This window comes from Ranitomeya imitator, chromosome 2, assembly GCF_032444005.1.
Source record: "Ranitomeya imitator isolate aRanImi1 chromosome 2, aRanImi1.pri, whole genome shotgun sequence".
Classification (NCBI taxonomy): domain Eukaryota; kingdom Metazoa; phylum Chordata; class Amphibia; order Anura; family Dendrobatidae; genus Ranitomeya; species Ranitomeya imitator.
This window is the reverse complement of record NC_091283.1, coordinates 186,476,993-186,503,815: the sequence shown is the minus strand read 5'-3', so window position 1 is coordinate 186,503,815 and position 26,823 is coordinate 186,476,993. Positions and strand designations below refer to the sequence as shown.

At 42.2% G+C, this 26,823-nt stretch overlaps 1 protein-coding gene across 7 annotated transcripts in view; it reads left to right on the top strand.

Annotated features, from left to right (window-relative positions):
- ATP2B3 (ATPase plasma membrane Ca2+ transporting 3) overlaps positions 1–26,823 on the top strand; it is a 315,248-nt gene that overhangs the window by 240,055 nt on the left and 48,370 nt on the right. For 4 of the 7 annotated variants that reach the window (XM_069748301.1, XM_069748304.1, XM_069748306.1 and 1 more), the window contains 5 exons: positions 3,272–3,469; positions 9,116–9,373; positions 9,641–9,766; positions 11,440–11,565; positions 24,667–24,831. In XM_069748301.1, the coding sequence (XP_069604402.1) occupies positions 3,272–3,469; positions 9,116–9,373; positions 9,641–9,766; positions 11,440–11,565; positions 24,667–24,831 (873 nt within the window). Of the gene's footprint in view, positions 1–3,271; positions 3,470–9,115; positions 9,374–9,640; positions 9,767–11,439; positions 11,566–15,185; positions 15,228–24,666; positions 24,832–26,823 lie in introns of all 7 variants that reach the window. The other 3 variants (XM_069748300.1, XM_069748303.1, XM_069748307.1) reach the window with 1 other exon arrangement.

Here is a 26,823-nt window from a genome sequence, read left to right as displayed (position 1 = left end):
TGGTCTCCAGTTATAGTGGTGGCCATAAGGATCAGTGCTGGGTCCACTATTATTCAACTTATTTATTATTCATATAAATGATGGGATTTATAATGTTTTTTTCTGATGACAAGCTATGTAGTATAGTGTAATCTATGGAGGATGTGCATAAGTTACATGCCGAATAATTGAGGGATAATACTTTGAGTTTGCTTTTCAGGGGTCCGTCATGACCCCTTAGTTACTGTGAAGGAAAATCTTAATTGTGGAACGCAACACATTGTGGATAATTATAGCATCCAGATTTGTGGGAACAGTTTGGGGAAGGCCGTTTTCTATTCTAAGGCCTCTTCTCAACATCAGTGTTTGACCTCATAAATGATAGGGCAAAAAAATTCCATGGATGCCTTCAAAATCTTGTAGAAATCCTTCCTAGAAGAGCGGGAGCCATTATATCTGCAGAGGGGCCAACTCCATATTAATGTCTATGGATGTAGGATGAGAGATTTCAAAAGCTCCTGTAGGGGGCACATACTTTTGTCCATATAATGTAGATAGATATACAGTAGATAAAGACCGTTCTTAAAGACTGCATTTTAATTATTTGCAGAGAACACAGATTTATTGACTGTTCTGATACAAATGATATTGGATTTGGTTAATGAGTCGCATGGCCTCTGTGTAGAGCAATGGAGACATGGCGTGGAGGGATATGATGCTGTCAGACAGGGTGATTGGCGGCATGAATCACTGTGTATATGAAAGTGTCTAGTTGTATAAAGGCATTGTAAATCTTCATGTCATGAGGACATCCGGGTCAGTGATGTCCTGATTCTACGGACCATCAGCGGCACTGATATAATTAGAGACTACAACCATCAAGGGAGGATGATCATTCTTCTGCTTTTTATGAAAGTCTTCTTTCTGTTGGATGATGTATCTTGTGTCTCCGCACCGCCGGATATACCAGAGACCACAAGCATTTCTTACTGATTTCTAGGGACTTGAAAGCCCTACCTATTCATCAACAGGATTGCATTTATGGGTCTTGCAATGTTTTTGAGTTTTTAAAATACACTAAGATGACAGAATTGGTAAAAAAAGGTCTATTAGCCAGAAACAATGCCACACTGGTCCACGGGCTATGACAGATTTTGCAAAATACCATTGAAGTCAATGCTAATGAAGACAGCCGTGCAAGGGTGGCATGATTTCTAAAAAAAAAAATAATAATTAATCTAACTCTAGACAATATTCCTCATCTTATAATTTAGTCCCCAAAAATGAGTCCTATTGTGGAGGAAAAATGATATACAGGTGCATCTCAAAAGAATAGAATATCATTAAAAAGTTGATTTATTTCAGTTCTTCAATACAAAAAGTGAAACTCATATATTATACAGTATATAGTCATTACACACAGAGTGATCTATTTCAAATGTTTATTTCTGTTAATGTTGAGGATTATGGCTTACAGCCAATTTAAACCCACAGTAAATTAGTATACTTTTTAACACCATCCTGAAAAATTATTTTAAAATCCGGAATGTTGACCTACTGAAATGTATGTTCAGTAAATGCACTCAATACGTGGTCGGGGCTCCTTTTACATCAATTACTGCATCAATGCGGCGTGGCATGGAGGCGATCAGCCTGTGGCGCTGCTGAGGTGCTATGGAAGCCCAGGTTGCTGTGATAGCAGCCTTCAGCTTGTCTGCATTGTTGGGTCTGGTGTCTCATCTTCCTCTTGACAATGCTCCATAGATTCTCTATGGTGTTAAGGTCAGGCGAGTTTGCTGCCAATCAAGCACAGTGATACTGTTGTTTTTACACCAGGTATTGGTACTTTTGGCAGTGTGGACAGGTGCCAAGTCCTGCTGGAGATTGACACTTCCATCTCCAACAAGATTGTCGGCAGAGGGAAGCATGAAGTGCTCTAAAATTTCCTGGTAGACGGCTGTAATGACTTTGGTATTGATAAAACATAGTGGACCTACACCAGCAGATGACATGGCTCCCCAAACCACCACTGATTGTGGATACTTCACACAAGAAAGTGCTATTGACTAATTCTTCATCTGTTTTTCCTTCACTATTCTCTCCATCTTCTCCATCTTTCTCTCCTTCTCCACCATTCTTCATGTGATCATTCTTCTAATTCTCCTCTCTCCTTCATCTTCCTTTCCTTCTTCTCCACCCTCCTTTTCCTTCTTCCCCTTTTTCTTTCTTCTCCACCTTACTTCTTCGTTTTCTGATTCTTCTTTGCCCTTCACCATTCTTTTAATTCTTCTTAAGATTTCTCTTTTTTTCTGTTCATTCTTCTTCTGATTCTTCTGTCTCATTAACAATTTTCTTTTTCCTCTCCACCCGTCTTCTCCTTCATCTGGACCTTTCTATATTTCTAGACCTTTTTCTTCTGCTCATTCTTCTGAATCTTCTCTTTTTTACCTTTCTCTCTCTAGCTTTCTTCTTCTGCTCCTTCTTCATCTGATTCTCTCTCCTTTACCTTTCTCTCCTCAGTTCTTTTCCTTTTTTCCACCGTTCATTCTCCTATTTCTGGTAGCAATACTTGATAATCAAGAGAACCATCGTAGCTACAAACAAAATCACATCAGGAACATAAAAAAGAGAAATATTTGAACTCCGAAATGAGACAAAGGATAATGAATCTTCATCATTAGTACTTGTACCTTATTAGTACCATGGATGGAGATGATGGATAGGGACTTTCTTAGTAGAAGTTGTGATTTTCCACAGTGGAGGACAGACAGAAGTCTTGATACTTCTGGGCTCTTACCTTTCCTTTTGGCTTCTACTTTCATCTATTCTTCAACACAAAATATCCCTTTAGCAACAAGAACAGAGCAAAGGACATGCTGTTAATGTATTAGTGGGGAATCAAGTCTTGAAAATACTAGTGTGAGACCTCAATTCTTCCTGACCTCTCTCGCATATATTTGCACCCTCAGCTTTGGGGGAATAAGCCATGTCTTCACAAAGCACATAACATAATAGGAGATGATGCTCTGACCTCCCGGTGATCTGGTGCTGGGCTTGTGCTCCCACACAGGAGCCAACCTGAGCACAGAGATCTTCAGTGTGAAGTATGGGGACGAGATTGTGAAGCAGCATGATATCGGGGTTCTGCTTCAGATTACTTTCATTGCAGATGAGCCTACAATGTTGTTTCGCGGGAAATTTGTTATGGAGAGTTATAATTTATTTTTACTTTGTCCATTTATCGAAGACTCTGTTGACTTATGACTCTTCTTTGTTTCCCTTTAACTTTCAGGTTTGTCTGAGAATGTAGCAGACTTTGAGAAGAGAAGACAAATATATGGTGTGAATTTCATACCTCCCAAAAAGCCCAAAACCTTCCTGCAGTTAGTTTGGGAAGCCCTCCAGGACGTGACTCTCATCATCTTAGAAATTGCTGCCATTGTCTCCCTGGGCCTTTCATTCTATGCACCACCAGGAGAACAGAGTGAAAGTAAGTGAAGTGGATTTTTATGGCTAAAAACGTCTTGTTTAAAACGAATGTAAAACAATAAGCGTTTGGGGTTTTTTTTCCAGCAATTTGTCGGACATTTTGTTCTACCTCTATTCACACTGAGCAAACTACGTTCAAAAACCACAATAAACAAAGAAGGTTTTTAATATGATTTTTGGTGTCTTTTTTTTTACATGGTCTTTGGCATGTCATTTTTCTGTTTCTATTGATTCAGTGTTCAAATTTGGAGCATTTCTATTGTTGTTAGAAATGACCAAACAATTTACGGTAAATGCTTCTTCTCTTTCCATGTGGAAAAAAACAGCATCATGTACGCTATAAGGGTATGTGCACACAGCGTCATTTAGACACAGGCGCAGCAGCCGAGTTTTCCCAAGCTTTGCAGGCTACTTTGCTATCATTCTTGCGTCATATTTTGTTCCATGCTGTAAGTTTGTAGAGCAGATAACTTCCAAGTGGAAGATGCCTAAATAATGAGGATGTCACTTATTTTAACCACTCCAGGGTTTCTGAGCAGAAATTCTACATTTTTTAGATGTTTTGAGATTTGGAGAGTTTTTGCACAGTTTCACCTTCCAAAACTCCTTGAAAAACTTTGAGTGCAAAATACCCATTGAGTCTTTTTTGCAGAGTTTTCAGAGCAGAACCTCAAATTTTTAAGGAGTTTTGCCTTATTTGGGCTATGTGCAGAGTCTTTTTGATGAGTTTTTGGAGCAGAAATTAAGCAGAGCCTTCAAGTTTTTGAGACATTGTGCATTTTTTAAAAGGATTTGGAGAGTTTCCACTCAGTTTTTACTCAAAAAACTTCTAAAAAAAATCCTCTGTGTGCACATAATCTACAAGAGGATTTGGAGAGTTTCTGCTCCAAAACCTCTTATAGAAATGTCAGTGTGAACATACCCTATAAGTGTGTTTTCTCATTAAAATACAAAGTGATTGAGACAGTATTTGATGCTGAGCATAATCATCTCCAAAATCCACATAAAAACCCAGTGTCCTAAAAACGCAGTTCTTCTAGAGAGGGGACTCTTTCTCAGGTTCTTGCCATCCAATAGCAAATGCGATAGGACCAACCTTGGCCATCTCCAAGAGCTCCATTCTCCTATTCTCCAGGTCTATGTTGACTAATTTCATTAAGGTGCCTTGACTCTTTCATCTTCTGCACTTTAAAGTTACCTAATATCTATGGGATTTTCTATATATATTGGTGAGTATCATGCCAAAGTAGGAGAAGGAGAAATGGTAACATGCTTTTCATTTTTTATGCTCTTAGGATTTAAAATGCTTCTCTTGGCTCTAAGTATTTTTAGCTCCTCAAGTGCTTGCCATAGTTCTGAGCTGAAGAACATCCTGTATTGTCTGGTGTAGGCATCTCCTTACGAGGCTATGAATACCTGGAGTAAAGATTTCTTATTTAGAGCTTCTATAATATAGAATTACCACTTCAGCTCTGATATATCAAACATATTGTTTGACACTTGTCAAGAGCTGCTTCACAGAGTTTTGCTCCCAATGCAGGATTAACAGACTGAATCAGTACTGACAGATGTGCTAAGCTGCCCGTACATCAAACCTTACCAAGACGCCTTGTATTCGAAGATCTCCTATATGCACCACCCAAACTCGTCCCATAGAATGCTTATCTCTAGGCAGCCTACCACCAAAATTTCCACCAAAGCTCCTGTAGAAGGCATAACGTAGAGTAAGTTTCCACATTATATAGGCTAATCGTTTGCTCTACAATGGTTTATGCTCAGCTGTATCGTTCCCAGCTGCGAATTGTGTATCTGTAAACAAAGTCTTTCTTTTTGGTTTCAGTAATGCAACAGAACGATCCCCAGTATCAGACAGGTCTCCATTACAAAAGTGTTAAGAGATCCAAGGACATGCCCAATCTATAGTCCATCAAACTGTTCAACCAATGGATCATAGTTAATGATGGTGGATCTCAAATTATTGTCTAATTGCCCATAGATCTATTTGACTTTATAGATATAAATTCAGGTGACCCAGTATTTAACCCCAATTGACAAGTTTATTAATTCCTAATTCTATTAGATTCTCAGATATTGAAGTGACATGGGTGATATGTTCAAACCTTAACATTATCTACTGCCAGCAGGAGAGAGGATGTAAGACAATGCATATACTAATCATTATTGACCCCCTTCAGTCTTGTTTGTCTATGGTAGGTCCAATAGTTCCTCTTCTCAAAAGAAGCTTTATATAGCAGTCCCCTTGGCTCATCAACTAATCAGCTCTGTTCCCTTACCTAGTAAACGCAAAACATATTGACATTGTTGACTTGTGGGATCTACTGTAGATGACTCTAAGCAATCATGTGGAAATGCAAAACATATTAAGAAATAAAGAGGTGGATATTGATTCAGCGAGTGATGGCCAGATGGAGCTTTGATGAAAAATATCCTTGCCTTTGAAAAATGTATTTTTTACTAAAACCAACATCCTTTGACATGCTTGTCCAATGTCCATTTTGGACATGTACTAGGGTGGCCTTCATCTATTCCAACGTGCGCCATCCCAATAACATCTGTGGTTAATTAAGAACAGCTCTTTGGAGGCCCACAACATACATACATTACATTGACCATGTAATGCTTTAGGTCTTCTGTGGAGACACTGCAGGATAATTTACTCTCTATTACCATGTTTTGTTTGCAGTAGTTTCCAACTGATGAGAGGATGTATGGTAGTTGATATTGTAATCTTAAAGACCAAAGTCCTCCCGAATGCTGGGTCAATATCCATTTTGGTCATGTACTAGCTAATCAAGGGTGGCCTTGAGCTATGTCAATGTTCTCCATCCCACCATGTTATACCATCTATATTAAACAAAGAACAGCTCTTTGGAGGACCATTACATCAAAATATTACATGGACCATGTAGTGCTTTAGTTCTCCTGTGGAGGCGCTAAAAGGTAATTGAGTACTTACTGCTAGGATCTGGTTGATGTGGTGCTCAGTGTAAGCTTAGTTTTGGAGACATTTAAAAATTGAATTTTTGAAACTGTTAACCTGTTGAGTTATTAAAACACTCAAAATTGCCCTTTTCCAAGGGACTATTTTTGGTCAGTGGTCAGGCTCCTCTTCAGTTTAGATTTTCTCCTTTATTTTCCTGCTGCCTGTAAATAAATACAAAGGAAAATTAGTTGACTTATCAGTGTATTTTATAACGGGGCTGCATGTAGTAATTGGCTCCAATACTGTACCAAAGTAAGTGTACCCTTGTCCAGTAGATGATAATTCTCTACTTACTTTACATAAACCTCATAGTGCATTGGAAGACACCTGAAGCCATTGGGTCCCAATGCAAAATCTATAGAAAGGCCCATCACGATCGTTGGGTTCACAGTGGTCAGTGCGGCAGCTTCTTCTACATCCATTCCCACCTGATATAGTTAATGCCTAAAGTCCAGATTTCCAGTTTTTACATTGTCATTTTTCAGGGTCGTTGCACAGCGAAGCAGGGATATTCCTCCTTTTTACTGCTCGTACAGGAACGTGTGCGGTTTTGCCATTTGGATGCTCATTAAAGAATAAAGAATAACATGAAATAGAACAAACAACTGCAAGCTCAGCAAGATATGCCTCCTCCGTAATAAAGTGTTAAATTCTCAGCGCTTCAGAACTTATTATTTTGCTTGACCTACAAACCTACATACCGTGAGCAGCGCTACATCAATAAGGCACGCACATATGCTCACACCGACGACGTTCGTTGTGGAATCTCCAACCTGCATTATCGTTCTGGCGCTTAAACGCTCCTGTATACAGGCTCGGCTTATGTAATGATAGACCCTCTATAGTGGTGGTGGGTGTCTAGCGGGTGACACACGCTGTTGGAACTCCATGCTCCCGTGGATATCTGGTCATGGCTTTAGCTTTGGGGGTAAAGAGCAGAGGTAGCAGTAGCGCCTTTGGCCGTAAAGAGGTCACAGACCCTTTTTTTAACATAACCCCAGTAATAAAATAACATAATGTAGATGGGAGGGCCTTGGCATTGGGAGCTTCAAGTGATACCTCTGTTTCCAGTGGTATCACGCTAAAGACAGTATGGTGGTGCCACATAATCATTTACTCAGCCTGGGCTTAAAGGATGTTTTAAAAGCCCTTAGGCTAAAAATAAGAAAATCAGCTTTGGGGTATGGTCACTGAGTTTTACAATCAGAATACACTTCAGAAAACACTGATGATTTTTTTTTCCTAAATTGTATTTTGCTTTGCTTTTTCGGTCATTTTTTGGGGTTGTGTAGCAACCAATGGCACAGGGAACATTTCACAGCTAGAGGGAAGAATGGATTCAATGAAATTTCAACAAATTCTTGGTGCAATCATAACACCATCTGTAAAAAGCTGAAGTTGAAAAGAGTATGGCTTCTACAAATGGATAATCATAAACACACGTCAAAATCCACAATAGACGACCTCAAAAGACGCAAGCTGAAGGTTTTACAGTGGCCCTCACAGTCCCCTGATCTGAACAACATTGAAAATTTGAGGATAGACTTCAAAACAGCAGTGTATACAAGATGACCCAGGAATCTCACAGAATTGGAAGAATTTTCCAGGGAAGAATGGATGAAAATCCCTCAAACAAATATTAAAAGACTCTTGTCTGGCTACAAAAAGCATTTACAAGCTCTGATACTTTCAAAAGGTGGTGCGACTAGGTACTAACCATGCAGGGTACACCAACTTTTGCATTGGCCCATTTTCCTTAAAATGTAAAATATGAAAATATATATTTTTTGTTTGCCTAAAATGTAAAGGAATGAGCCATCTTTAACTTTAGGCTTTTTAGAGAACATTTCATCTTCAATTTGCTTAACTGTTCACAATAATAGTAATTTTGATAGGGGGTGCCCATGCTACTGTGTGTACCTTGCTGAAAGAACTACACCCAATCAGGCTTTATTTTAAGAGAATAAAGCAAACTGATGTGTAAGTCAGGGCAGGTCTGCATGAAATGCAGGTTATGGGTATGGGTTGGACCCAAGCTTGAGAATGGGGTCCAGGTGGTCTGAGGAGACAACAAACTCGGCTTGATGCTGATACTCAGTAGAGGCACTGAGCTTGGCAGTTACACTCCAATGAAGCACAGTTTGTAAACAGATGGGAATTCTTTGCAATTTCCTTTCAGTGGAATAATAGTGCTCCAATGGTGTGTGTTGAGAGCCATGCTCACGGGGGCAGGATCTGCGTTGAGTCCTTCTTCAACAATTTGCTTAAAAGTCCTCATACTTTGTCAAGCCAATAATAATTGGGCGGTTCCAGATTACCAAACATTCGTCATTCCCTTGCAGGGAAACCACTGCCATTCATTTGTTATCCCTCAATCCTAAGGTCACACTCATTCCTCTTCCACCCGCCCTGGATCAGTGATGAATGATCTTCTGCTCTACACCTCTACACAGTGTCTCTTCTCAGTCATGAACCCAATTCTAGGCTAGGCTACACAGCAGGAGACTCATGTCTTTATCTGAAATTAGCCCAATCCCAAAGCTCTAGGGGTGCTCGGGACTGATCAGTCTTGGCCCTGTTCTCTGATTGAGAATACTCGCTTAAAATATGTTTAAACATGTTTTATCTTTGTCTCTCTCACAGACTGTGGAAATGTGCAAGGCGGGGGCCATGATGAAGGAGAGTCAGAAGCCGGGTGGATAGAGGGAGCTGCCATATTGTTATCTGTGATATGCGTGGTGTGGGTGACGGCCTTCAATGACTGGAGTAAGGAGAAACAGTTCCGGGGACTGCAGAGTCGCATCGAGCAAGAGCAAAGATTCTCCGTCATCAGAAATGCACAAGTCATTCAGATTCCCGTGGCTGAGCTCATTGTGGGAGACATCGCCCAGATCAAATATGGTGATTATGTCCCACAAGGATGAATTCTTCTATACAATATGTTTCCTCCTGGTTTTCCAATTGCTTTCTTATGCCTCTTGAGCTCAGTGAAAAAATCACTCAAGATAAAGTTTTCTGATGTAAAAGTGATAATTCCCGAGTAACGTTTCGCCTCTTTTGTGACCTCCTACGGTAGTGACTCACACATGTATTCAGATCATTGCTCGAGAACGGCATTAATATTGCAGAAGAAGATGAACTTCATTAATTTTGTAATATTTTTTGCAGGCGACCTGCTGCCCGCAGATGGAGTTCTGATCCAGGGAAACGATCTTAAAATTGATGAAAGTTCGTTGACAGGAGAATCAGACCACGTGCGCAAGTCTGTAGAGAAAGACCCAATGCTGCTTTCTGGTGAGGACGTAAGACCTTATCTAACAGACTGAAAATTATTTAGAAAGAATAGATAGCTGCCAGGGTAGATTTTCTAGGATAACACCTTTTACTCAAACACCTGCACCAAGCAATTTGGGTGGAGTTGCTAAGTTGGCACATCTTGCTCCACCTTGGATAACGAAAAGCCTAAAATAGGTTGGCCATTTTGGACAATCTCATTTTGGTAGATATCCTCCCCCCCACCAATGACAAACTGATCAAAGAGTGTCATGCTCGTACCCCTGGGTGTTCACCTATTACCAGTCTAGAAATCTGGCAGAAATGGTTCAACACCTTGGTAGTACCATTACAGAAGATATTAAGAAATTCCTACTGATATAATATGCCTTTATCCGATTTTCTCTAGAGGGAGAGATAGTAACCACCCTGCCCTCAATCTAGTAGATACAGTTGGTGAAATAAGTACATGATGCATTGCAGATTTTGCAAGTTTTCCCACCAACAAAGAATGGAGAGGTCTGTAATTTTTATCTTCACCTGCGAGAGACAGAATCTAAAAATAAAATTCAGAAAATCATATTGTATGATTTTAAATAATTAAATTGCATTTTATTGCAGGACATAAGCATTTGATACAATAGAAAAACAGAACTTAATATTTGGTAGAGAAACCTTTGTTTGCAGTTACAGAGGTCAGACGTTATCTGGAGATCTTGACCAGGTTTGCACACAGTGCAGCAGGGATTTTGGCCCACTCCTCCATACAGATCTTCTCCAGATCTTTCAGTTGCAGGGCTGCCACTGGGCAACATTGAGTTACAGATCCCTCCAGTTGTATCAAATACTTATTTCATGCAATAAAATGCAAATAATGTAAAAATCATTACAATGTGATTTTCTGGTTTTATTTGTTTAGATTCTGTCTGTCACAGTTGAAGTGTACCTACGTTAAAAATTACAGACCTCTCCATTCCTTGTAGATGGGAAAACTTTAAAAATCAGCAGTGTATCAAATACTTATTTTCCCCACTGTAGGCTCTGGAAGCCTCCTCTACTAACTCATCATTTCCTAATACGGAAGTCGAAATTGAATTTCGAAACGTGACAATTCCTATTTTTTAAAGCTGTTGAAGGTGAAAGACATCTTTAAAAGTGCACTTTTCTGGAATCATACATTCATAAGAGGCAGGAGTTAATTTCGCAAAATATTTCAAAGTCTCCGTCCTTGAACAGGGTCACAATTACCTTTCCCATATGGGATTGCTTGTAATTTACTGCACCGAGTAAATAGAGGTATTATGATTTTTGTTGAATCGCGCTGATTGCTAAAAGCGAAGTGACAATTTTTATATTTACTGTTACTTTCCCTTATTCAATAAGCCAGAATGGCATATTAAACATTGCAAAAGCCAAAGGCTTAATTTTGTAGATAATGGCAGCAGATAGACCCAGACAGCAGGTGGACACAGCAGGAACCCCAGTGACTGGCTCACGTTCACCTCTTTCTTCCTCCCTTATAACAGCCCTGGCATATTAAGCATAATTGGACTGCAGGCACTTTGGCAAAGCTCGTAATGTGATCTGTGCTGTAATTCGTAACGTCAAGACCTCAGTTGAACCAGGCAGGAGAGGGATGAAGATCTGTCCCTGCTGTCTAGTTGCAGTACTCATCATGAGTCATGTGTTGGCAGGTACCCATGTCATGGAGGGGTCTGGCAGGATGGTGGTGACAGCTGTTGGTGTAAACTCACAGACCGGGATCATTTTCACCTTGCTTGGAGCTGGTGGAGAAGAGGAAGAGAAGAAAGACAAGAAAGGTAAATTTCACAGTCTGAGTTACCTTATTAGTTATCATAAATCCATGTAGAATACAATATGTAGACATCTCCATGCTTCAGCGCTGACCTGAATTTCTGGCGGTAGAGAAGATCTACCGGTACATGGCATCTACATGGCATCATGGCAGACTTTTAACTGAATGCTTCATTGGACATTGAGTGGATGAGAGTGAAAACTAAAAAATTAAATGAAGTATGTAGTTAGAGGAACATCGCATGACAAAACTAACCATCGGAAAAGACCACGTTACATTCCCTTGAGCAATAGTCCCCAAACTTTTGCCTCCAGCTGTTGTGAAGTGTCCTGTAGACGTTTTGCAAGAAATGTTGAACATATGGGTTGTAGACCAATGTACTCGGAAAAAAAAAACCAATGCATGTATATATAAATTGGTGGTGAGAAGTACAACTTGAGTTTTCTGGGACTCCCTACTTATGTGGCAGAAGAGTCTTTGGGCCAGTAGAGCTTGGATACAACTTCTACCTTTCATGGAAGTGGACTTTTTGGGTCTACCGGTCCACAACCAATCTCGACCAGTTCACCAAAATCATTATTGCCTATACGGATGTGCCCCATTAATTTACTTGTGCTGGATTTTTGATGATGGTTGACCAGACACACAATAAATTAGATAAAAAATGGTAATTACGGCACTCCTGTGGATGGTGCCCAAGTAGGATCCTCTCCCATGTAAATCTTGTAGAAAACTTGGCACTCAGGTAAATGTGCTGCATATCCTGAGCGTTCGTTTCTGCCTGTAACCCCATGCACAATACAATCTGTCAGACTGATAAAGGTCATTGTAGGACCAAAACATTTTTTTTTATTTTTCGATTGTCTGCACAAAATAAAATTATCTGCTTACAACATTTACCTGATTGCCAAGTTTTCTACACATTAGAGTCATCTGGTTCATTAGAAGATGTAGTAGCTACAATAGTGGATCCAGAGAGAGAGAGTGAGGCAACATTCACATGTTGAGTATTTGGTGAGTTTTTTACCTAAGAATTTGTAAACCAAAACCAGGAATGGAACAGTCAGTCAGAGGAAAAGTCTAATAGAAGCACGTCACCACTTCTGCATTTTTAACCAATTCCTGGCTTTGGCCTACAAAATATGGAGGTAAAAAAAAAAACACCAAATACTCAACGTGTGCACATGGTCTAAAGAGCCTGATATCTTTTCTTGCTCTGTTTTGTTGGAGGTAAAAAGCAAAAAAAAAAAAACTTTATTGATATATTCGTTTAATTGTTTTTTTTCTATGTGTTCCTTTGTGTTTGTGTATGGAACAATTCTATACATATTTGACTTGACTCTTTTAAAAATTCTAAAAAATATTGAAGTCCAGAAATTAGAAATAGCACCAAATCAGGGCATTGTCAAATTTACCTTAGTGCTCGCAGAAATAGGTCTACAAAGCCTTGGAACACATTCTACTCAATCTGTCCGCTCTAGACAAACTATCTAGACTTGAGTAAGCTATGCAGATGAAGACCACGTCTCATCATTATTTGCTTTGCCGGTATTTGGGGGTCATCCGTAGCTTTATTACAAAAAGAAATTTGAGAAACTTGCCCTGACAAAATGATGACACAAGGGCATTTTTATATTTGATCTCAACTGCTTGCTGGCCACTGCTTGTGTGGTGGTCAAGTCAAAGTCAATTGACTCTTTTCAAGACAGTTCTTCGTGTCACCTGTGACATCTAATGACGAGGTACAGATATGAGGGCTACATTAGCAAATGTTTGGAAGTCTAGGTGCCTTCCCTATTTGATTTCATAAGTGCCCTGATAGTTGTCAGGAATCCAGAGCAGTAATTAGACTTTTGTACACCTGGAGCTTAATCCTGTATCTAAAGACTTTGGATACGGCAGAGTGGCTTGGTGACATTGTCTTTTGGCATTTAGCACTAAAAGCAAATGTTCCACCAGCCCCCATATATACTATATATGTATATATATATTAATTTGGACCCATTGAAGTGTCTCAGCAGATTGGAATATCATGTATGTTGGATTTCATTTTTCTCCAAACATCTTCTTGTTGGGGAATAGATGGATCTCTATATTTTTATATTTTTTATTTATTTATGTAAGTAAAATACCACAGAAAATTATACATAAAAGGTAGATGGTAAATGGTTAAGATGGAGGGACAATCTAAGAAAATAGTCACGAGTTGTGATTTGTTCATTGTGTGAGAGGTTAACAGGCTTAACTGCTCCTCGAGGTAGACTCAGGCACACAGGTGGTTAAAGTCTCTCGGTGGTTTATTGCCTCATATACCCCCAAAAAACCAGTTCATACACCGTCCTGCCCAGGTCCATACGGCAGCTCTTGCAGGAGCTAGCAATCTGGAGGTTTGCTTTCCTCCACACACATAGACAGAAAAAAACTGGCTGGACATTTAACTCCCCTCCAGCCACACCTTGAAGGTGGAGATATGGTGGGTAGGCGTCCCACTCATCTCTGACCTACCCACCATGAAAGCCATGTCCATATAGCAATTGGATTGCTCTCAGCACATATCATGCTGGAGAAAACACTTATGGCTTTCACATCACACAGGAAAGCAATCTTTGTGACACATATCTCCCATCATGTACAACACCAGTGACCCTGTCACAATTGTTTTATTTTGAGACAATACATTTTGGTGAAACATTTTGCTGTAATGCTGTGTGATCCCGAGGTGTCTTATTGTTTAGAAAGAATAATTTTCATTGTCATTTAAATGAAATTAATTCCAAACTATGCATGGTTGGCTATTGGGGTTGCATTCTACCCCATAGCGGTACCTATAATCCTAACACTTATACTCTAACCATACGAAAATACAAGCAGTCAGAAATGATTGTCATTCACACATGAGAAGTAAAATGAGTGGCAGAGCTCTTTTTTACTATCCTAGTACCTGTATAAGTTTACTCCAAATAATACAGGCCCTTCCAGTACAGCAAAAACATACTAATAATTTATTGTAAATGTCCAGCTTAAAATATATACTATACAATATCAACTGTAACAAATAATAATCTTTGGTCCACTTTTTTATAGTACCTGACATTCATAGAATACATGAAATGCAACTGCAAGATTTATAAGTTGCAGCAGTGGTTGTCAAAACCACACTCCCTGAGTTAATACTCCCAAGCTGTTGGTTCTAGATATAGAGCACTGATGTCACTGCTTCTTATCTCACCCTTGCATTAAAGTGATGGTACTCCACCAATCTGCTTAAGCAACGCATTTCTTTGAATGCGTTCAGGATTACGGCCCAAAATAAAATGAACATAAAATATGCTGTGAGAGTCCAAACCAATACAGTTTTGTGCAGGACTCAATTTCTGCAATAGTTCAACATAATTCTAGATTACTGTACTGCAGATTACGAAAAACTTGGAAGGGATTGATCACATTGTGAAAAGTGCCTGTTCTGTCTCCATTCCATCAGTCGTTCTCAGTTCCATGTAGAGCATTGCTTTGGCTGCCCAGCATGAACCCTCCTGCCATGTAACACTTGTCTACTTCTGTGGTTACAGTGTACTGTCTTGTTTGTTTTCAAGTGTTGTGTTTGTCACCCCTCTTTTGTTGTAGGAAAGCAGCAGGATGGGGCAGTGGAGAATATTCAAAATAAAGGTAATGTGTTAAGAGTGCCATATGTGACTGCAAAATAATCTCATAGAAACAAAGAGAGAGGGGAGCGCACATGAATGGTATCAGCCGGGAAAAGAATGCAGAAAGGTCATTTGTATTCAGCAGCGCTCCATCCAGACCGCTTTACTTTTTTAAATTTGCAAAATAATCTCAGCATACAGATGAGCGCTGTGTCTTTGTGGTCAAAAATGAAAGCTGTCAGTGATTTATCAGTTACTGGCCTGCTTGCTTCAGTTTTGATAAAATCCCTTTTTTATCTGCTGCAGATCTAGCAGTTATCTGACTCCTGAGCTGTAACCCCTCCTACATCACTGATTGGCAGCTGTCTGTGTACACCGTGCATAGGCAGAAAGCTGCCAATCAGTGATAGGGGTGGGGTTATGAATATGGAGGACTACCTAGCAGCAGGTTTACTTGTCATCCAGTGATAATCTCCTGCTTATAAAGCAGTAATCAGCCCAGTAAGTGATACATCGCTGGAATCGGGGTCTCTGTCTCTACATTATGCTGCTTTCAGATTAGGTGCGAGAAGCCTGGTAACAGATTCCCTTTAACTGGTCTAGAAGTTATTATAAAGTATCCAAGAAGGTTTGTCATGACTCTACTCACCCTTTTGGGTTTTCCAAGCATGGGCAGGTCTCCTGTGTCTTGCAGGAATCTTGGTCCTGGTTTGGGTTCAGCAATGGGGTTTGGCAATAGGCATAGACTTTTTACCTTTATGGAATACTTACGTTGGTTAGGACCTCAGTTCACATGTCTCAGGACATGATAGGAGGATAGTCCGCATTGTCTAGAGCAGAGGTGGGGAATCTTTTTTCTACCAAGGGCCATTTGGATATTTATACCATCCTTCGGGGGTTGTACAAACTTCGCCCTCAAAGAACATCCTGACTCTGGCACTGGTTTCAGGACGTAATCTTGCATTGCATGCCCTTCAGTGTTCAGTAGTGAACTCAGTGTGTGTGCTAACAGAGCAAGAAGAAATTAATGAGCTGGTGGCAATCAAAATACACCTCCCTGCCCAAGAATGCGGTCCCTAAGAATCTGCCGGGGGCCTGATAGAATGTCATTGAGGGCCTAAATGGCCCGGGGGCCTGAGTTTCTCCACCCCTGGTCTAGAGGAATGAACGTTTCACCATCAAAACAGAAGGGATTCTTTACTGTAAGAGCAGTGAGACTATGGAACTATTTGCCAATGGATGCTGTGATGAATAATTATCTAAGGCATTTGGACTGTGGTGCTTTGATCTCATCAGACTAAACTGCTCTGAGAGTTCACTGTCAGTCTCCAAAGAACAACTACTATTTCTGTGATTGATCATGATATGATCAAGCACATGGGATACTATAGCTGTGCCTGTATTCTGTCAGTGTCCCACTCCCTTCACCTATATATGTATCTTACCACTTCTCCCTTTCTTTATTCAGAGAAAATCCTTCCATTGAGCCAATGGTTGATCATTTCATTGGAATTTAGTAACCATGAGATTGCTGATGATTGGTCGCCACTGTGCATCCTGTCCATAAAGTAAAAATAAAAATATGTTTAGATAATACACAAAAGAATTAAAGGAAATTACTGAAATTTTGCCTTTAATAAAGTTCTTGACTCATTTTGCAATCAAACAAATTGTATACACATCTCCAGAGAATAGTCAAGACCAATGTATAAGGCAACTGTCTACAGCAGGAGCCCTACCCCACTGCTCTGTTTGCCATAGGAATCAGTATTTTCTTAACTGTTATGTTAATTTTTGATCACTGATCACCAATTTTATGGCCCACCTCTGCCACAGGGTGGGCTTGTTAAGTGCTTGCATTAATGAGGTGACCATAAGGATGAATACATGTAGCCCATCCAAAGGATGAAGGTAACTAATCCAACACGACAGGCAGATAGTCCCCACTCAAGGATCAGTGCTTAATACTGAAAGGGGCTTCCAGTGAAGACAAGTTATCATCTATTCACGGGATAGGTGACACTTATTGATTAATGGGGGGTCCGACTCTTGAGATCTGCACCAATCAGCACTTTTAGCCGGATACTCGACCTCAGCTTCATTCATTCCCTATGGGGCTGTCGAGCACATCGCTCGGCTTTTTCTGGTAGCTCCAAGGAGAATTTATAGAGCAATGGTGGGGCATCTGACCTGCTGCTCCATTTTGTAATGGGGATAAAAAAAATCCTCCTTTTGCCGATCACTGCAAATCCCAGGGGTCGAACCAAGCACTAATCAGTAAGTTAGTCCCTTTCTGGCTAAATAAATTTTTTATTGTGCATATATTTATGTTTGCCTGAGAAAGAGACCTAAGAAGTCTTAAAAGTTTGCATTGTAACATAATTTATTTTTGTTAAAAAAAGGTATCATAACTACAAGATTATCTTGTGTTTCCCACTTAGAGCAATCTAATTTCAACTGGCTAACACGGTACCAAACCCTTTTTTATTTCAATATCTGTGACATCCTTGGCAGCATCCGGACACCACTGCTGATTCTTTCTCCAATACTTTGGCAGACGACTATTTCTTCTAACTTCCTATACACATGAGCCCTTGACAAAGTTTCAAATACGCAACCCTTTTCTCTCCCAATATCAACTGTCGGAGGGAGAGTTGGGAGGCCCCCATACACATCAGATTGTTATGGACTGACTTGGTTTGCAATACTGGTATTGCAACCAGGGGTAGCACTGGCAGGTAGCCTAGTCAGGAATAGCCAGAAGTTGGTACACAGGAGCAGCAGTATAGTTGGGAGGATAAGCAGGTTGACTAGTCAGGAATAGCTAGAGGTTGGTACACGGAGCAGCAGTATAGTTGGGAGGATAAGCAGGTAACGTAGTCAGGATATAGCCAGAGGTCGGTACACAGGAGCAGCAGTATAGTTGGAAAGATAAGAAGATAACATAGTCACGAATAACCAGAGATCGGTACACGTAGCAGCAGTATAGTTAGGAGGATAAGCAGGTAACGTAGTCAAGAATAACCAGAGATCGGTACACGGAGCAGCAGTATAGTTGGAAGGATAAGCAGGTAACGTAGTCAGGAATAGCCAGAGATTGGTACACGGAGCAGCAGAATAGTTGGGAGGATAAGCAGGTAACGTAGTCAGGATATAGCCATAGGTCGGTACACGGAGCAGCAGTATAGCTAGGAGGATAAGCAAGTAACCTACTCAGGAATAGCCAGAGGTTGGTACACGGAGCAGCAGTATAGTTTGGAAGATAAGCAGGTTGTGTAGTCAAGAATAACCAGAGATCGGTATACAGAGCAGCAGTATAGTTTGGAGGATAAGCAGGTAACATAGTCAGGAATAGCCACAGGTTGGTACATGGAGCAGCAGTATAGTTGGGAGGATAAGCAGGTAATGTAGTCAGGTATAGGCAGAGGTTGGTACACAGGAGCAGCAGTATAGTTGGGAGGATAAGAAGGTAACGTAGTCAGGAATAGCCAGAGATCAGTACACGGAGCAACAGAATAGTTGGGAGGATAAGCAGGTAACGTAGTCAGAAACAGCCAGACGTCGGTACATGGAGCAGCAGTAAAGCTGGGAGGCTAAGCAGGTAACGTAGTCAGGATGTAACCAGAGGTCGGTACACAGAGCAGTAGTATAGCTAGGAGGATAAGCAGGTTGCATTGTCAGGAATAGCCAGAGGTTAGTACACGGAGCAGCAGTATAGCTAGGAGGATAAGCAGGCTGCATTGTCAGTTATAGCCAGAGGTCGTTACATGGAGCCTCAGTATAGTTAGGAGGATAAGCAGGTAACGTAGTCAGGAATAGCCAGAGGTTGGTACATGGTAGCAGCAGTATAGCTGGGAGGATAAGCAGGTTGCATTGTCAGGAATAGCCAGAGCAGGAAACGTAGTCAGGAATAGCCAGAGGTTGGTACACGGAGCAGCAGTATAGTTGGGAGGATAAGCAGGTATTGTAGTCAGGAATAGCCAGAGGTTGGTACACAGAGCAGCAGTATAGTTGGGAGGATAAGAAGGTTGTGTAGTCAGGAATAACCAGAGGTCAGTATATGGTGCAGCAGTATAGTTGGAAGGATAAGCAAGTAACATAGTCAGGAATAGCCAGAGGTTGGTACACAGGAGCAGCAGAATAGTTGGGAGGATAAGCAGGTAACTTAGTCAGGATATAGCCATAGGTCGGTACACGGAGCTGCAGTATAGCTAGGAGGATAAGCAAGTAACCTAGTCAGGAATAGCCAGAGGTTGGTACACGGAGCAGCAGTATAGTTTGGAAGATAAGCAGGTTGTGTAGTCAAGAATAACCAGAGATCGGTATACAGAGCAGCAGTATAGTTAGGAGGATAAGCAGGTAACATAGTCAGGAATAGCCAGAGGTTGGTACACACAGCAGCAGTATAGTTGGGAAGATAAGCAGGTTGGGTAGTCAGGAATAACCAGAGGTCAGTACATGGAGCAGCAGTATAGTTGGAAGGATAAGCAAGTAACGTAGTCAGGAATAGCCAGAGGTTGGTACACGGAGCAGCAGTATAGTTTGGAAGATAAGCAGGTTGTGTAGTCAAGAATAACCAGAGATCGGTAGACAGAGCAGCAGTATAGTTAGGAGGATAAGCAGGTAACATAGTCAGGAATAGCCAGAGGTTGGTACATGGAGCAGCAGTATAGTTGGGAGGATAAGCAGGTAATGTAGTCAGGTATAGCCAGAGGTTGGTACACAGGAGCAGCAGTATAGTTGGGAGGATAAGAAGGTAACGTAGTAAGGAATAGCCAGAGATCAGTACACGGAGCAACAGAATAGTTGGGAGGATAAGCAGGTAACGTAGTCAGAAACAGCCAGACGTCGGTACATGGAGCAGCAGTAAAGCTGGGAGGCTAAGCAAGTAACGTAGTCAGGATGTAACCAGAGGTCAGTACATGGAGCAGCAGTATAGCTGGGAGGATAAGCATGTAATGTAGTCAGGATATAGCCAGAGGTCGGTACACAGAGCAGTAGTATAGCTAGGAGGATAAGCAGGTTGCATTGTCAGGAATAGCCAGAGGTCGGTACACGGAGCAGCAGTATAGCTAGGAGGATAAGCAGGCTGCATTGTCAGTTATAGCCAGAGGTTGTTACATGGAGCCTCAGTATAGTTAGGAGGATAAGCAGGTAACGTAGTCAGGAATAGCCAGAGGTTGGTACATGGTAGCAGCAGTATAGCTGGGAGGATAAGCAGGTTGCATTGTTAGGAATAGCCAGAGCAGGAAACGTAGTCAGGAATAGCCAGAGGTTCGTACACGGAGCAGCAGTATAGTTGGGAGGATAAGCAGGTATTGTAGTCAGAAATAGCCAGAGGTTGGTACACAGAGCAGCAGTATAGTTGGGAGGATAAGCAGGTTGTGTAGTCAGGAATAACTAGAGGTCAGTACATGGTGCAGCAGTATAGTTGGAAGGATAAGCAAGTAACATAGTCAGGAATAGCCAGAGGTTGGTACACAGGAGCAGCAGAATAGTTGGGAGGATAAGCAGGTAACGTAGTCAGGATATAGCCATAGGTCGGTACACGGAGCAGCAGTATAGCTAGGAGGATAAGCAAGTAACCTAGTCAGGAATAGCCAGAGGTTGGTACACGGAGCAGCAGTATAGTTTGGAAGATAAGCAGGTTGTGTAGTCAAGAATAACCAGAGATCGGTATACAGAGCAGCAGTATAGTTAGGAGGATAAGCAGGTAACATAGTCAGGAATAGCCAGAGGTTGGTACACACAGCAGCAGTATAGTTGGGAAGATAAGCAGGTTGGGTAGTCAGGAATAACCAGAGGTTGGTACATGGTAGCAACAGTATAGCTGGGAAGATAAGCAGGTCATGTAGTCAGGAGTAGCCAGAGGTCAGTACACAGGAGCAGCAGTATAGTGGGGGGATAAGTAGGTAACATAGTGAGGAATAGCCAGAGGTTGGTAGACTGAGTAGCAGTAGGATCTTGAAGATAAGCAGCAGCTAGACTAAAGGCTGGGAGCTCTATAATCTTGCAAAGAAGGAAGTCCACTGCCAGGTTTAAGTAGGGTGATCAATCAGGGGATCACAGGGTTGAGACAATCAAGAACGTTTGGTGGAGACCATCAGGAACAACATAGGTACTTGTATCTGGGTTAGCACTGAAATGTCCTGCGATCCGAATAGCTCAGAGAGAAGAGCTGCTGCCTTGTACATAAGAGGTGTCGGGTTCAAGTCCTGACACAGATGGTTGCACAATCCTGTAAAAATTGGTGGCTTTGTCTGACTTTCACCTAGTAGGGGGTCTTTAGTCTATGTTTTAAGTTGAAGGATCTCACTTACCTTCCACTGGTTAGGTGTCAATAAATGTTTACATGTTTGTTTCTCTTAGACATTATTATGTATGCATATATTAAGTGTTATAATATTTTATTGTAAGCTGCTATTGATTAGTCCTTCTCAGCGGAAGAACGGACATACGGCTATGTGTATGTTTTTTTTCTTTTCCCTCCTAAATGTTTATTTCGACACAATGGTGTGATCACAGCATGGAAGCCCTCAGCCAATCAGGCTGCTCATTCTTCCCTGCCCACTTTATACCGGAGGAATGAGACACAACAGGGTGTGTTCTGTTGCAGCAAGAAGGCTTGACAGGGCTCCTATTGTGGGCCTGCATTTATACGCCTCAGGTGCGTTGTTTTGGTGGAGGCCTGATGGTCGAATAGCTGCCTCCATCCAGCAGCATAATTGTACGACAACAATGCCATCTCGGTAGGGCACACTGGCAGCTTAAAAATGGATATGAGGAATTGAAATTATTCGCGCTACCCAGCGGAACACTTACAATTACAGCTTGAAAATATTAACGCAGTGTTAAAAAGATTGAGTTTGGGCACACCGTTCCTGACGCACATTCCTCAGGTGAATAATCAACTTTCCATTATGAATCATTGATAAAATGTTCTCAACTTGTCACCGAAATTCAGGGAGGTGTGTTATGACCTGGTGGTCAGGACAATAATGGACCTGGTGGTTAAGAGCACACGGAATGACCTGATAGTTACTGATAATAAAGGACGAGCTCTGGGACGTGGGAACTCTGCTGACCGCAATCCCTAATCCTATCAAACACACTAGAAATAGCCGTGGATTGCGCCTAACGCTCCCTATGCAACTCGGCACAGCCTAAGAAACTAGCTAGCCCTGAAGATAGAAAAACAAAGCCTACCTTGCCTCAGAGAAATTCCCCAAAGGAAAAGGCAGCCCCCCACATATAATGACTGTGAGCAAGATGAAAACACAAACACAGAGATGAAATAGATTTAGCAAAGTGAGGCCCGACTTACTGAACAGACCGAGGATAGGAAAGGTTACTTTGCGATCAGCACAAAAACCTGCAAAAAGACCACGCAGAGGGCGCAAAAAGACCCTCCGCACCGACTCCCTCTGCGTCCCAGAGATTCCAGCAAGCAAGACAACAATAAAAATTGCAAGCTGGACAGAAAAATAGCAAACCAAAGAAATACAAGCTGGAACTTAGCTTCTGTTGGGAAGACAGGTCACAAGAACGATCCAGGAGTGAACTAAACCAATACTGGAACATTGACAGGTGGCATGGAGCAAAGATCTAAGTGGAGTTAAATAGAGCAGCAGCTAACGAATTAACCTCGTCACCTGTGGAAGGAAACTCAGAAACACCCACCAGAGGAAGTCCATGGACAGAACCAGCCGAAGTACCATTCATGACCACAGGAGGGAGCCCGACAACAGAATTCACAACAGAGGTGCTCTAATCAATATTTTCGATTTTCACAAAATTTGAGCCCTTCTTGATTGCTAAGAGTGCTTCACTGAGTATAGAATTTCTCTGCAGCACCCCCGCAGGGGAAATAAAGAATTACACCATTTCATTTGAAATCAATGGGCTATCCTTTTGCTGCAAAGACATAACCTGGTGACCTAGTGCTCTTAACTGACCAAATGATAAGGGATTTGACTTGGGGGTGGGCTCTATTTATCTCCCTTTTAAAGGGAGTGTCTTAATTTTTTGGGAGATTGTTAATTCAATGAGTTTTGTTCTAACAGCAGAAGGTATGCTATGCTATAAATGGATTTAGATGGAGGTTTGGGCAGAGAAATTAAAATGAGGTTTAGTTCCATTAAAGGGAAGTAGTCAGCACAAAACGACTGTCCAAACCTAGCACAGGCGCTGCATGCATCTTCCCACCCAATTGTTTTCTGTCTGTCTCCATCCTTCCTCTGATTCCCGTAATGTCAGAGGAAGGTGAACATAGATGCAAAACAAGGGTGCACCAAGCTCCTGAGCTTGGTTTGAACAGTCATTTTGATTAGATTAGCCTGACTTGTGTGCATTTGAGACCTAGTCCTGCAGTGAGAATCTCCTGCTGATAAAACACTGATTGTACTGAAACTATAGCACACAGCCTAACAACTGATACATAATTGGAATAAGGCTCTCAGCCCCTACATTATGTTGCCATCACATTAAATAGTAAAAATCTGATGACAGGTTCCTTTTAAATGCAAGCCACCATTACATATCAAATGAGGAAATACTAGATAAAACTGTGATGGGAAAAGACGAATATTACGTCAAACTGGACACAGAAAAGAGTGTCAGGCAGCTGCTGCCTAGTCAGCTAATGTTATGGAATGCATAAAAATCATAAAAAGGGGGCAAGGATGCACATGATGAAAACATACGGTAGTTGTACCGCTTTACAAATCACTAGTCAGAGCGTCAGCAAAACTTTACCTAATACCTATTACAGGTCTAAAGATCTACATATAATTATACAGGCAAGGAGTCATTTACTGCATATAAAGAAAAGTAGGATTCTTTACTGTAAGAGCAGTGAAACTATGGAAGCCTCTAAAGAAGTTGTCATGCGAATTCATTGAACAAATTGTTTTCAATCTTAAAGAGGTTATCCACTACTAGGACAACCCCTTCTCGATCTAAATGTTTGGCCTGGCCTGATAAAATAATAAAGCCTATACTCACCTCCTGTGCCGGGGCCATTCTGGCGGTGTCGGCACTAGTGGTCCTGGGGCTGTGATGCGGTATTGTGACATGGGACTCCGGCGCCCAATCAGAGCTAGCATCACTGTCCCCGCCTACTGTCGAATAGAACACCTGATCTCCGACTTCCTCTTCAATTCGACAGAAGGCGGTGACAGTGGAACTGATTGGGCACCAGGCACCGCGTGTCATACAACTGCACGAGAACCCCGAAACCGCGAGTGCCGAAACCACTGGAAAGTCGCCAGCACGGAATGTGAGAATATTTTTATTTTATTTTATCGAGGCCATACATTTAGATGAGGTTGTCCTAGTAGTGGATATCCCCTTTAAAATCAGGCTGAATAGGACAAAACTTGGTGTAGGTCACAAGACCTCCTTATAAAATGGACCCCGAGACATTCAGTAACTCTGGACTTTCCTGTTTGTTTGGTTTTTAGCTAAAAAGCAGGATGGCGCCGTTGCCATGGAGATGCAGCCTCTGAAAAGTGCAGAAGGTGGAGAAATGGAGGAACGTGAAAAGAAAAAGGCCAGTATTCCTAAAAAGGAGAAGTCCGTATTACAGGGGAAACTCACCAAGCTGGCAGTGCAAATAGGAAAAGCAGGTAACAATGAGTACCGCAGTTATGGATGAAATGGGTGTATTCAAGGATGACATGATATTAAATTCGACTCCTCAGAGTCTACAGACAAGAGAACCAGCGGCCAACTGTGTAAGCCTGAGCCTTATGTTCTATGAACTTATGTCTTGTTAACAATGGTGGCCTAAGGTGTGCGACAATGATAAGAAAAAAAACATTTTAAAGTCAATCATTGAACTGATAATACTAAGAAAACGTCTTATATTTTCAGTAATATTCACTGTGTAGTTTAGGTAAGCTATGGAAGGGGTTGGTCTTATGGAAAATGAGTGGTCCAGCCCATGGTGGAGATTGGGAACGAGAACTTGAGAAGAAGTGGTCAGGAATGTGTAGGATCAAAGGAAGGATTGGTAGAAAAAGGGAAGGAGTGGTCTGTCACATAGTAGAGATAGGGAAGGAGTGCCGTGGCACATGGTAGAGGTGGGAAAGAAGTGGCTTGTCACATGGTAGAGGGGGGAAGGAGTGGCTTGGCACATGATAGAGGGGGAGGGAGTGGCCTGGCACATGGTAGAGGGGGAAGGAGTGGCCTGGCACATGGTAGAGGGGGAAGGAGTGGCCTGGCACATGGTAGAGGGAGGAAGTAGTGGCCTGGCACATGGTAGAGGGAGGAAGTAGTGGCCTGGCACATGGTAGAGGGGGAAGGAGTGGCCTGGCACATGGTAGAGGGGGAAGGAGTGGCTGTGGCACATGGTAGAGGTGGGGAAGGAGTGGCCTGGCACATGGTAGAGGTGGGGAAGGAGTGGCCTGGCACATGGTAGAGGTGGGGAAGGAGTGGCCTGGCACATGGTAGAGGGGGGGAAGTAGTGGCCTGGCACATGGTAGAGGTGGGGAAGGAGTGGCCTGGCACATGGTAGAGGTGGGGAAGGAGTGACCTGGCACATGGTAGAGGGGAGGAGTGGCCGTGGCACATGGTAGAGTGGGGAAGGAGTGGCCGAGGCACATGGTAGAGGGGGAAGGAGTGGCCTGGCACATGGTAGAGGTGGGGAAGGAGTGGCCTGGCACATGGTAGAGGTGGGGAAGGAGTGGCCTGGCACATGGTAGAGGTGGGGAAGGAGTGGACTGGTACATGGTAGAGGGGGGAAGGAGTGGCCGTAGCACATGGTAGAGGGGGAAGGAGTGGCTGAGGCACATGGTAGAGGGGGAAGGAGTGGCCTGGCACATGGTAGAGGTGGGGAAGGAGTGGCCTGGCACATGGTAGAGGGGGGAAGGACTGGCCGTGGCACATGGTAGAGGGGGGAAGGAGTGGCTGAGGCACATGGTAGAGGTGAGTAAGAAGTGGCCTGACACATGGTAGAGGGGTGAAGGAGTGGTGTGGCACATTGTAGTGATAGCAAAGGAGTGGTATAGCACATGATGGAGCTTGGGAAGGAAAGCTCAATAAGAAGTGGTTGGGAATATGTAGACGCTAGGGAAGTAATGACTTGCACATGAAAAAGTTAGGTAGGAAGTTGTCTGGCACAATGTAGAGCTGGAGAAGCAATGGTTTGGCAATTGGTAGTCCTAAAGAAGCAATGGTTTGGCATATGGAAGCACTGGGGAAAGAGCTGAAGAAAAGTGGTCTAGCACCAAAGGGAGCTGAGGAAATAATGGTTTGGCACATGGTAGAGTTGACGATAGAGTGGCTTGGCACATGGTAGAGCTGGAGAAGGAGAGCTCTAAAAGAACTGGTCTGGCATGTGGTAGAGTTGGGGAGGTAATGATTTGGCGTAAGGTAGAGGAGAGCAAGGAGTGGTCTGGCACATGGTTGAGTTAGGAAATGAATGGTACTGCACATGGAAAAGCAACTAAATTGCCTTCTATACAGTAGAGTTTGGGAAAATGACCCAAGAGGATTAGTCTGGAACCATGAAGGACTGATATAGCACATGGATAACGCTGCAGAATGAGTGAACTGGCACATGGAAGACTTGGGGAATAAGTTTTCTGGTACATGATGGTCTGGCACATGGTGTAGCT